This window comes from Xyrauchen texanus, chromosome 26 (assembly GCF_025860055.1).
Source record: "Xyrauchen texanus isolate HMW12.3.18 chromosome 26, RBS_HiC_50CHRs, whole genome shotgun sequence".
NCBI lineage: Eukaryota > Metazoa > Chordata > Actinopteri > Cypriniformes > Catostomidae > Xyrauchen > Xyrauchen texanus.
In genome coordinates this window covers 1,612,460-1,625,050 of record NC_068301.1, presented here as the reverse complement: position 1 = coordinate 1,625,050, position 12,591 = coordinate 1,612,460, and the positions used below count along the sequence as shown (strand labels likewise).

The following is a 12,591-nucleotide window of genomic DNA, read 5'->3' as shown; positions in this document are numbered from 1 at the left end:
TAATATCTCATGATGAATGAGTGAATGAGCGAGTAATAGCGTGAGATGGATGAACTCTCATGCTGGATCAGGGCTCCAGACTAAAAAAATTACTTGGGAGCAATTGTCTCCGGAGTTCAAACCCTCAGTTCTAAAAGATCCGGTTCAAAAGAGTCATTTGTTCAGGACTCTCTCTTGTTGTGTGTGGTGCAGGGAGCTCGTCAGGAGCAGAATGGGTGAACAGCAGCTCAAGACGCACTGGTTGTGCACTCTAAAAATACAGTATATTCAATAACTCACAAGATGATATCTGACGAAACCGCATATGAACGCACGCCAGAGGCGACTACATTTTTTTTATTTCTACCCCTTTTCTCCCCAATGCGCTCTAAGTCCTCGTGGTGGCGTAGTGACTCGCCTTATTCCGGGTGGCGGAGGACGAATCTCAGTTGCCTCCGCGTCTGAGACCGTCAATCCGTGCATCTTATCACGTGACTTGTTGAGCATGAATAGCGGGAAGCCTCCACACACCTCTCCGCAGCATCCACGCACAACTCACCACACGCCCCACTGAGAGCGAGAACCACATTATAGCGACCACGAGGAGGTTACCCCATGTGACTCTACTCTCCCTAGCAACCGGGCCAATTGGTTGCTAAGGAGACCTGACTGGAGTCAATATGTGTGTTAACATGATTTTACTGTCATTAAATCACTTACAGACCACATCTGTGTGAAGTCTGACAACCCCCCCCCCCCCATTGACTTCAGTGTCAGTGTCTCACTGGAACCTCAATTTATTTTATTATTTTTAAGGTGGGACGAGTCGAAATAAACCTTTGTGGTAATCAACAATATGCCACAAATGCTGAAAATTGAAACCCAGAATGTTCTTTTAAAATAAGTAAAAAACACACGTTTGTTGGGTCCCATCCAATGGCAGTCCGTAACCTTCATCCTCCACATCAGCTGGACCAATGAAAGACACTCAAATTTTCCAAGGCGCAGGATGTTCTTCACATTAGTCAGGAAGTGGAGCTGGTTTTCCCGGGAGCTCAAGAGTAGTGTGAACCCAGCAAAGACTCCATATCCTGCTTCCATGTGTTCCCGGAGCACTTCCTATGCAGGAAAAAGGTGTAAAGGCACTTCCTGTGCTGCCGTAGGAGTTGACTGAACAGCAGTACAGTTTTGAAGAAACTTTGGGAAGATTTTTAGGTCTGGACTTTCCGTCGGAAAAGTTAAGATTGTCCTTGAAGGAAAATCAATCGGACAAGATCCTCCACCTGCAAACGCCAAACCCAGACAATTCCTGTTTTCAAGGAAGCCCTTCATGCCACGGCCATTGTAGAGCATGCTCAGTACACGGATGGAGCAGTGCGATGGGCGAGACGGGCACGGTTCCGCTGGCTTCCAGCTCTGGGCTTCATTACTTTAAGGATGGGAGGTCAAAAAGGCCTAAATCTTTCTCGAGGGTGTCAACACCCTTCTCAGTTTCCATAATCACCCTTTGTTGTTTTGTTGCATGGAAAGCTTGATGTTTATCTCCACGTTTCCGATCTCTCTTTTTAGACTTTGGTTGATTCTCTTGCACAGCTCGCTGGTGCTAATGTAAGCAGCGCTCTGAGGGATGTTTGTGTTATCTGAAGGGATCCGAGCACACCGCTGATAGCTGAATCCCAGGACATTATACAACTTCTTTATATAAAGTGGTGCAGTGTGAACGCCAGTGTGCTGAGCTTAAATAACAAACCACATTTTATTAAGTGTAACAACAGGTTAGATCATGGATAATGGCATCCAGACCGCTAGAGGGCGCCGCTTGCTCACACAGCGCTGACTGAAGTGCTGAATGCACTAATCACTCAATCAATCATGCAGCATTAATATATATCATACCAATATCTCAGCAGACCAAGTCTTCTGGTTTCAAAGCGTTTTGTATGGTTTCCCTCATCATGTATGGGTAAATGCCCCGTTCACAAATGTCACGTCCATTTATGGCGTTTTTCCGAATTGGCGTGTTCTTGGGAGTGCCAACCCTCCAACATATTATGACATATATAACTCTTATAACAGAGTTTTTACAAAGTGTTTGACTAATTCACTATAAATCAACCATCGGTTTTTCAAATCTGTGTTTTCATGCTAATGGCCGATCTGCCGATGGTTTTAATTTGGCCAATAATTGACAGATGATACATTTGTGTATCTCTAGTTAACATGATTTTAGCAAGATAAAATCACTTACTAAACTTCGAGTTAAGTTACAGTGTTTTTGAGTATATCATTTTACAACAAATTGCACAAAGCGTCACATTTCTGACTTTAAACCCTCCAAAAACTGGCCCCCATTCACTTCCATTGTAAGTGCTTCACTGGAACACACATTTGCTATTTTTAAAGAAAATTTCGTGGCAATCAGCATTATGCCAAACATCCTGTCGATTGAGCTTAACTTGTATTGGACCCAGAATATTCCTTTACCAATTTCATGCTTTTATTGAAATATTATAATTGTTTAATTTAGTTGACAGTGCAAGATGTTTAATAGCCCAAATCCGTCATTGGCCACAACATACCAATTTTGAAGTAGATTATTTAAAGTTTCTGACTTCTAGATTTGTTTAACCAGTATCCAAACAGTAAACTACAATTTATTTAATAACCATATACTTGCATGAACGTTTTGTACAAACATATTTATTTATTTTTTTTGATAGTTAGGTATGTTCATACCTCTTGCAAAACAAAGTAGGGGTAGCATGGTAAAGTGATCAGCTGGCAAAACAATGGTACTGAATCATTACCATTAACATCTGTATTTATTTACATCCGAAGTATTTAAACTTGACAGTTTTTATTAGTGACAGGCAGCTGACCAGTGTTTATAATGTAGAAACCTACATTAAGTGTGACTGAACATTAAACTCTTCTCAAAAGGATCTATAAAACTGAAGTCTGGGCTCTCAGGTAACATTGTGTTTTCACATCTAAATAAACTTTAACAGGTGAATGTGCTGTAGTAGGTGTGTGTGTGTTACCTGTGTGCGCATATCATTAGTATCATAATGTTTTTATCAGACCCCTCCGTAAACTCCTCCAGAGTCTGAAGAGCGCAGAGAGACGAGCACATGTTTCAACCAGCTGTCTGTCATGTGTCTCCCATTTCCACCAATCACAGCACAGATCATGTTCAAAATCAACATTAATTATACATTATAATCTCGCTGTATTCTGAGTTCAAACACTTTTAGTAAAATATCTTCAACTCTCAATAAAGTACTGTGAAAATACCATGTTTTAATGTTCCCTTTACATTTATATATAATTGAACAATCATCCAGTACCCTGTTTGTGTTCTGCAAGACAGATAGAAAGATTAGACAGACAGACAGACAGATCAACTGACAGATCGATAGACAACTACGTAGACACAAAGACAGACAGATTAACAGAAAGACAGACACATATATAGACAGACAGACAGCTAGAAAGACAGACAGACATATAGACAAAAAATACATATACAGTGAGGAAAATAAGTATTTGAACACCCTGCTATTTTGCAAGTTCTCCCACTTAGAAATCATGGAGGGGTCTGAAATTGTCATCATAGGTGCATGTCCACTGTGAGACACATAATCTAAAAAGAAAACTCCAAAAATCACAATGTATGATTTTTTAACTATTTATTTGTATGATACAGCTGCAAATAAGTATTTGAACACCTGTCTATCATCTAGAATTCTGACCCTCAAAGACCTGTTAGTCTGCCTTTAAAATGTCCACCTCCACTCCATTTATTATCCTAAATTAGATGCACCTGTTTGAGGTCGTTAGCTGCATAAAGACACCTGTCCACCCCATACAATCAGTAAGAATCCAACTACTAACATGGCCAAGTCCAAAGAGCTGTCCAAAGACACTAGAGACAAAATTGTACACCTCCACAAGGCTGGAAAGGGCTACGGGGAAATTGCCAAGCAGCTTGGTGTAAAAAGGTCCACTGTTGGAGCAATCATTAGAAAATGGAAGAAGCTAAACATGACTGTCAATCTCCCTCGGACTGGGGCTCCATGCAAAATCTCACCTTGTGGGGTCTCAATGATCCTAAGAAAGGTGAGAAATCAGCCCAGAACTACACGGGAGGAGCTGGTCAATGACCTGAAAAGAGCTGGGACCACCGTTTCCAAGGTTACTGTTGGTAATACACTAAGACGTCATGGTTTGAAATCATGCATGGCACGGAAGGTTCCCCTGCTTAAACCAGCACATGTCAAGGCCCGTCTTAAGTTTGCCAATGACCATTTGGATGATCCAGAGGAGTCATGGGAGAAAGTCATGTGGTCAGATGAGACCAAAATAGAACATTTTGGTCATAATTCCACTAACCGTGTTTGAAGGAAGAAGAATGATGAGTACCACCCCAAGAACACCATCCCTACTGTGAAGCATGGGGGTGGTAGCATCATGCTTTGGGGTTGTTTTTCTGCACATGGGACAGGGCTGACTGCACTGTATTAAGGAGAGGATGACCGGGGCCATGTATTGCGAGATTTTGGGGAACAACCTCCTTCCCTCAGTTAGAGCATTGAAGATGGGTCGAGGCTGGGTCTTCCAACATGACAATGACCCGAAGCACACAGCCAGGATAACCAAGGAGTGGCTCTGTAAGAAGCATATCAAGGTTCTGGCGTGGCCTAGCCAGTCTCCAGACCTAAACCCAATAGAGAATCTTTGGAGGGAGCTCAAACTCCGTGTTTCTCAGCGACAGCCCAGGAACCTGACTGATCTAGAGAAGATCTGTGTGGAGGAGTGGGCCAAAATCCCTCCTGCAGTGTGTGCAAACCTGGTGAAAAACTACAGGAAACGTTTGACCTCTGTAATTGCAAACAAAGGCTACTGTACCAAATATTAACATTGATTTTCTCAGGTGTTCAAATACTTATTTGCAGCTGTATCATACAAATAAATAGTTAAAAAATCATACATTGTGATTTCTGGATTTTTTTTTTAGATTATGTCTCTCACAGTGGACATGCCCCTACGATGACAATTTCAGACCCCTCCATGATTTCTAAGTGGGAGAACTTGCAAAATAGCAGGGTGTTCAAATACTTATTTTCCTCACTGTAAAAAGACAGACAGATTGACAAAGATAGATAGAAAAAAGAGAGATAGATAGACATGATGACAGACAGACATGTCAATAGACAGACAGAAATACAGAGACAGACAGACATGTCAACAGACAGACAGACAGAAATACAGATAGACACAGATAGAAAGTCAGAGACAGACAGAAATAAAGAGACAGACAGAGAGACAGACAGACAGGTCGACAGAGAGAAATACAGATAGATAGACAGAGAGATAGAAAGACAGAGCGACAGACAGACAGAAAGACAGACAGAGACAGACAGAAATACAGATAGACACAGATATAGAAAGACAGAGAGACAGACAGACAGAAAGACAGACAGAGACAGACAGAAATACAGATAGACACAGATATAGAAAGACAGAGAGACAGACAGACAGATAGAAAGACAGACAGAGAGAGAAAGACAGACAGATAGAAAGACAGACAGAGACAGATAGATAGACAGAGATATAGAAAGACAGAGCGACAGACAGACAGATAGAGAGAGACAGAAAGAGACAGACAGAAATAAAGATAGACAGACAGACATATGGAAAGACAGACATGTCGACAGATAGATAGACAGATATACAGACAGACAGAAATATAGATAGAAAGACAATAGATAGACAGAGATATAGAAAGACAGAGAGACAGACAGACAGATAGAAAGACAGACAGAGAGAGACAGACAGAAATACAGAGATAGAGATATAGAAAGACAGAGAGACAGACAGACAGAGAGAGACAGACAGAAATACAGATAGATAGACAGAGATATAGAAAGACAGAGACAGAGAGACAGACATATGGAAAGACAGAGAGACAGACATGTCGACAGATAGATATACAGATATACAGACCTACAGAAAGATAGACACAGACAGACAGAGAGAGAGACAGATAGACAGACAGAAATAAAGATAGATGGACAGAGATATAGAAAGACAGAGACAGACAGAGAGAGACAGACAGACAGACAGACAGAGACAGACAGACAGACAGAGAGAGACAGACAGACAGACAGATAGACAGACAGACACTTCAGTTGTTTGATGATTTACCCTAAAGTGTTGTGATTGCAGTAAAGCTTAAAAACAACAGAACGACACATTTGTGAATTTTTCACATTTATTTATGTTGTATTAAAAGACCAGCTCACAAACCACCAGACCATGTGTCAGACCATGAGCAGGTCAGCGGGAGGCGGTTTAAGGGGGATTTGTCCCAGTGTGAAGCGTTTCGCTGTGAATTCCTTAATTTCATCAGGGGTCAGATCACTCGGAGCTGTGAAGAGACTGTCCGCAGCATTCCCAGAATTCCCAATGCCTGCCGCTCCACCAAACAAACTGCTGTTTCTCTGAGTCACACTTCCGCCCCCTGCTGGTGCCGATGCCCCAAACACGCTGCCAAACCCTCCCGCGGAGCTACCGGAGGAGGTGAAGCTGAACTCCGCGGCAGAGCCGAACGCTCCTGTGTTGGGTTTATTTGCCGCATCTGGAGCTGCGAAGGAGAAGGACGCCGCAGACGGAGCGGAACTGCCGAAACCTGACGAGGGCTGAGCTGTGGTGGATGTAGAGCCAAATCCAGATGCTTGCTGGGTATTTGATGCTCCAAAACCAGTTCCGGGCGAGGCAAAGCTAAAAGAGCTGCTGCTCTGAGAGTCCGAGCCAAACCCTGAGAAGACAACCAATCGTTCACTAAACAAATCGTTTCTGTCGTCTAATGACAAGGTAAGCAGTGTATTAACGGGAGATTTGTTGTAGAATACAGAGTCATAAGATTACGTTATGGAAGTACATTTATCACAAATGTCTTTGGTACAAATTAAGCATGTTGAATTGCACTAATTGCATAAACAGTGACTACACAGCCTAATCAGACTAATTAGCCCCAGAGAGGGATAAAGGCCGACCGGAGACGGCAGCGTGACGGAGAGAGAGATTTACGGGCAGCTGTCCGACACCTGTGTGTGTTTGTCTTTTTGGGTTAAGTACATTATTAAAATATTATTTATATTATCAAGCCGGTTCTCGCCTCCTCCTTTCCCTTTAATCCCTTTACACTGGTGCCGAAATCCGGGAAGGAGGAGGGATGCGCCATAGTAGAGTCCTCGCCACTACCATCCACCCCAATGGAGCAGCCACGGCCATCCGCTGGGGGACGGAGGACAGCGGCCGTCTGAGAGCGGACGAACGGCCGCTGACCGCAAAGGGAGAAGGGGCTCCTAGCCGACCGCCTGGAGCGGTCAGGGTCGCTGTCAGGGGCGGGGGAGACCCCTTCTGTTTCCCGAGGACGCGACGGGGCGTTCTGTCCACCAGGGGCCGGAGGTCTGCCGGGGAGGAGCGGCTGTCATCCATTAGAGGGTGGAGAAGTGTCCAAGGTTTTTGGGGGGTACCTCACTGTTAAAGTGAGGTACTCTTTTAATTCGCTCGCTCTCTTTTAATTATTATAGTTTGTTTCCCTCCCCCGTCCTCTCCCAGATTCAGGAAGGCGGGGATGACCTGCCTGCAGACGGGGCCGTCTTTTTTGGGTTAAGTTCATTATTCAAATATTATTTATTTTGTAAAGCCGGTTCTCGCCACCTCCTTTCCCTTCAATCCCTTTAGAATTTGGTCCTTTTTATTTCGCTTTACAAATTAAATTCAAGTAATGCCGATGCGCATCTTCACTTGCTGCTATGATGCGTCACCACTAGGTGGTGCAATAAAACCTCATTTTTCTACTCGTTTTCTTTTTTACTAATAATGCAAGACATTTGTCATTAATATACTTCCATATTAAGCGTTCAGAAGAGAAGTGAACGGGCTTTTGAAAATGCTCAAACTCTGTCAGTGTTCACACGTCATACCTCCTGCTCCAAACGCTGCTGCTGCTGCTGATGATGATGCTGGTGTGGTTCCAAACCCAGATGCTGTCGAGCTGAACCCAGAGCTTGAGGATCCAAACCCATGTGATGTTGTTTGAGAACTGGAGTTATTGAGCTCTGACATCTGAGGAAATCACACTCACATGTTGTAAAGATCAGGGAATAGTTTCATATCATCACTGATGCCACATGCAGCATTATCTTACCACACTGATCTGAGTGGAGCTGCTCATGGTTCGGAGTTCTTGAACTCTGCTCCTCCATTGGTTGGCCAGCTGCTGCACTGAGTTCACCTGAAACATCACACCTGAGTGAAACTCTTAATTAAACCATTATAGATGTTTCCTTCAAGACATGCACTGATGCTACAGTCAAACTCAAACTTCAAATTTCCCTTGTGGACTTATTATAGTTTTTAAATAAACTCTTTAGATCATAATTATGGAGGAAGTGATGTCATTCTCATACATAAGCCTGAAGGTCACCAGATGCGCTGCTAGTGTAATATTCCAGTCTCAGCTCTTCAGGAGACAACTCAACAAACCCTGTGAGACACAAGCACAGTTAAAAATCCCCTCCATTCTCAAACCACGTCGCCAAATTACAAAGCAATTATACAACACTTTAGAGCGGATGCTGCACAGATTTAAGACTTTTTAAGACCTTTTTTAAGACTTGAACAAACAGTACAATATGTCCATACCAGAGATCATATTAAAATAATTTTTTGTATCAATATATCAACAAATATGAATTAGAGGTTGATCAATATCGGATTTTGCTGAAACAATAATGTGTTGAAATGTGGCGATAAGAGAGAAATCGGTCGATAGTTTTTAAAACTGATTTATTGATACTGTGATGGGATGGACACAGAAACCAAATTTCCAATAATAACCAGAAAAACAAATGAAGATTTGGTGCATAACGCAGGACTATCAACAAGCAGAAAATACACCGGGACTCTTATTTTGAAATGTCTGTAATCCCAGTTGCTCAAACATATAAGGGAAATAATATATGCACTCTTACAATCATTTATAACTTATTACTATATGCACGCTGTAAAATAAACACTCTTGGAGAACGTGCAACAGTGCCGCATCTTCACTTTGAAGTGTGCAGCACATGCAGACTATATTTAATTATATCACAGCTTACTTATAATTACATCTGGCCATATCGGGAGTCCTGTTTATCTGTCCCGAAATTAAAGACCTCTTTGAATGATATTTTAGACTTTTGTTATACCATTTAAGACTGTTTATTGCCTTACATTTTGAAAACTGAATTTAAGACATTTTAAGTCTATAAGGACCCGCGGGAACCCTATAACGGTCACATTACATGCTATGGAGATTTAACATACATGTCAACAATGTCGAACAATGTTCATGCATCCCATGAGATTCATGTCATTTCCAGCACATCTTAAATTAAATAGAGTTGAATAGAATTCTGTGCAATGGAAATGATGCTGATGGAAATGACATTTATAACCTTTTTCAAATAAAATGACCGACTCCTGACGTCTTGCTCAGGCTAATTTCATAACTAACATTTTATGTATCCAAAATAAAAAATTCACACTTTTTTGCACAATTTCACAAAATGACAGTGTAACAGTATAAGGATGGGTGAGGAGGAGGTGGAACCGGCTGAACAGTCCACGTGAGTCTCTCTCTCGCTCTCTCTGTCTGTCTCTCTCTCTCTCTCTCAAACTGGCGGCTCCGGCTCCCCTTTATCTCGCCCTCCCACCGGTCGTGCACCACCACAGCCAAGCCACACCCTCCTCATCACATACAGCTTGATTGGAAATGACAGTGAATAAAAATATTTGATATTTCTCTTGAATTTTCTTTATTTTGTCTCATATTTCATTTTTGTTCACTTGGTTAACAAGCACACTAACTTTTGACCAAACTTTATTAGGGGCAAAATTGTTTGGATTGTTTGAAATGGCTTCTGTTTATTTGACTCTATGTTTAGATGATCATAGTTTTAAACATATAATAAATTGTATTTTTATAAAGTATTTTAATAGTTTAATATTGAAAGTCTGGGTCTGATGGCTAAAACACATTAAATCACCCATATATAAACAAATATACATTTTCTTTATTATTTAATATGTTTTAAAAGTCAGGTGATGTGAACTGTGTGTGAATCTCACCTGAGATCTGCCCCTTGAGAACAGAATAACATGAAAACGGCCACTGGCCAGAGGTCTGCCAGCTCTCCATATCTTGCTGGATTGTTTCACTGAAATAAAAACAGACAAACATTCAATTATAAAACAATACAGATGCAGAGAGCATCACTTAAATATTTTTAAAATTGAAGCGAGGGCAAGCAAAGAAAAATGACTATATAGAAACGTCCCTCGTCAGCGCATACATCTCCAACTTCAGAATGTAAATGATAATGGTTTTATTTATAATTATTTAAATGTAACTATTTATAATATATATTGACTGTTATTTGAGGGGCCTTCTCAAAAAATATTTACATATGTGATTAATTCCGATTAATTTATCGGCATTACAATTCATTATTTCGATTAACACTTTTAATCAATTGACAGCCATAATAATAATAATAATAATAAAAGGCTATAAAAAGCTTAATTTGGTTAATACTTAATACAGAGCATTGTAACAGAGCCAAGTCTATGTCATTTCAAAATAAGAGTCCTCTGTGTGTTTTAGGCTTGTTTATTTATAAAATTCCCATGTTATGCACCCAATCTTCTTTTTTGTATTTCAGTTGGTCTCCATGTCTAAGAAAACGTATGTACCATTCAATTAATCGATTTTAAAAACTATCAGCTGATTAATCGGTTATTGGCCTTTACAACCACCTTAGCTTTCGGTAACGGAAAGATCCATAATCGGTCGACCTCTGGCATCAATGACATCAATATGCTAATGAAGCAGACAGCACAAAAGCATTAACTGAGCTTAAACACTGAACTCAATATGGATACGTCCCGTCAAACCCATTTGACTTCAGGTCCATAAAACTGAATTCTGCATCCATAAAGAGCACTTACACATGTTTTGCATTGTTATCCGCTGCGTTTTGTTCTCCTTTATCAAAGTTACTTTGAGTGTTGAGCGCTGAGAATCTGTTCTGGCTGGAGAAGCTGAAATCAGAGCTTTTGGGGTCTCTCGTCCCACCGCCTCTGTTCCAGTCATTGCCACCACCTCGAGAGAACGTGGAGGGCTGGATGTAATCGCCACCACTGGTCCTTTGAGATGGGTTTATCCACACTCTATTCCCATAGCCTGGAGACAGACACACAACACATGTAAACAGACACTTTAAGAGGAACACTGTAGTCAATGTTGGCAAACCTCCATTTAATCCACACTGAGTTTAACACTGTTTTGAGTCATTTTGAGAACTCAAATCTGTTTGGCTGGTCTGGACTAACACTTACTGAACACTTAAGTACATAATTCAGTGATATAATCAGATAATTCCATGGTACTTTCATATAAGGTACTGAATGATTGATATGATGCTATTAAAATCAACTATAACAATGTAAATATTGTCCAACATTAGGCTACTCAATGCCGTTTTATATCAGAGATAAAGTTTGTGTTTGATTGACCTCCTCTGTTGCTCTGCTGGTTTCCGCTATAATCTCCTCCTCTTCCGCCTCTCGGATGTTCATTCCAGCATTTATCTCCGTATCTGCAGCGGCCCTGAAGAAAGAAGCTGCACACCGTCATGTTACACTTCATAAACACTAACCAAGCTCACACAGTTTCACACGCTTCCGCAAACCTCGGCCACTGGCGTGACGTCAGACGCACATTTGGACGTCAACAAATTCTTTCAAAATAAAAGTCTCAATGCGGCGTCTTCGCCTTGATTAATCGATGATGTAATAAAATATATTACATATTATATATACACAATAGCGGCCAAAAGGTTTGGAATAATGTAGAGATTTTGTTCTTATAGAAAGAAATTGGTACTTTTATTTACCAAAGTGGCATTCAACTGATCACAATATATAGCCAGGACATTAATAGCGGGAAAAATCACTATTTCAAAAAGAAAAAAATCTCCACAAGCAGCAATGACAGATTTGCAGATCGTTGGCATTCTAGCTGTCAGTTTGTCCAGATTCTCAGGTGACCTTTCACCCCACACTTCCTGTAGCACTTGACATAGATGTGACTCAGTGACTGTATTGTCGGGCACTTCTCATGCACCTACTGATCTCACAAAAGCTCAATGGGGTTAAGATCCATAACACTCTTTTCCTATATATATATATATATATATATATATATATATATATATATATATATATATATATATATATATATATATTCAGATAATTAAAATGCATTACATTCCTGTAGCAGAAGAGTTCATCATTGATAAGATGATACAAAAAGCAGTCTTTAGAACACAATGTATTGTTTACTACCATATTATTGATCATAAGTCAATCATTGTCACACAGTTCACAGTAATCCATTACACAAGTGAATTTATCAATCAGAGATTTATTATGAGGGCTTGTTTAAGAGACCGTCAATGTACACCTGCGTCAGACATGCTTGTGTAGCGTCTCGTG

At 40.8% G+C, this 12,591-nt stretch overlaps 1 protein-coding gene across 1 annotated transcript; it reads right to left on the bottom strand.

The window, feature by feature from the left end:
• Positions 1 to 6,235: 6,235 nt before the first annotated feature.
• On the bottom strand, positions 6,236 to 12,251 carry nup42 (nucleoporin 42). The gene is made up of 7 exons (XM_052093477.1): positions 11,611 to 12,251; positions 11,044 to 11,278; positions 10,165 to 10,253; positions 8,460 to 8,536; positions 8,198 to 8,284; positions 7,974 to 8,115; positions 6,236 to 6,799 (listed from the first exon to the last, which is right to left on the bottom strand). Exons 1-7 carry the CDS (start codon positions 11,741 to 11,743, stop codon positions 6,303 to 6,305), a joined length of 1,260 nt encoding a protein of 419 aa, XP_051949437.1. The 5' UTR covers positions 11,744 to 12,251; the 3' UTR covers positions 6,236 to 6,302.
• Between the last annotated feature and the right edge of the window lie 340 nt (positions 12,252 to 12,591).

Excerpts from the sequence above, each read along its gene's own strand:
- nup42 (XM_052093477.1), bottom strand. The coding sequence starts at position 11,743 with ATGAAGTGTAACATGACGGTGTGCAGCTTCTTTCTTCAGGGCCGCTGC. Across the intron at positions 10,254-11,043 it reads GATAACAATGCAAAACATGT|TGAAACAATCCAGCAAGATA; the intron begins GTAAGTGCTCTT and ends TTTTTATTTCAG. Across the intron at positions 6,800-7,973 it reads AGCAGCGTTTGGAGCAGGAG|GGTTTGGCTCGGACTCTCAG; the intron begins GTATGACGTGTG and ends TTGTCTTCTCAG.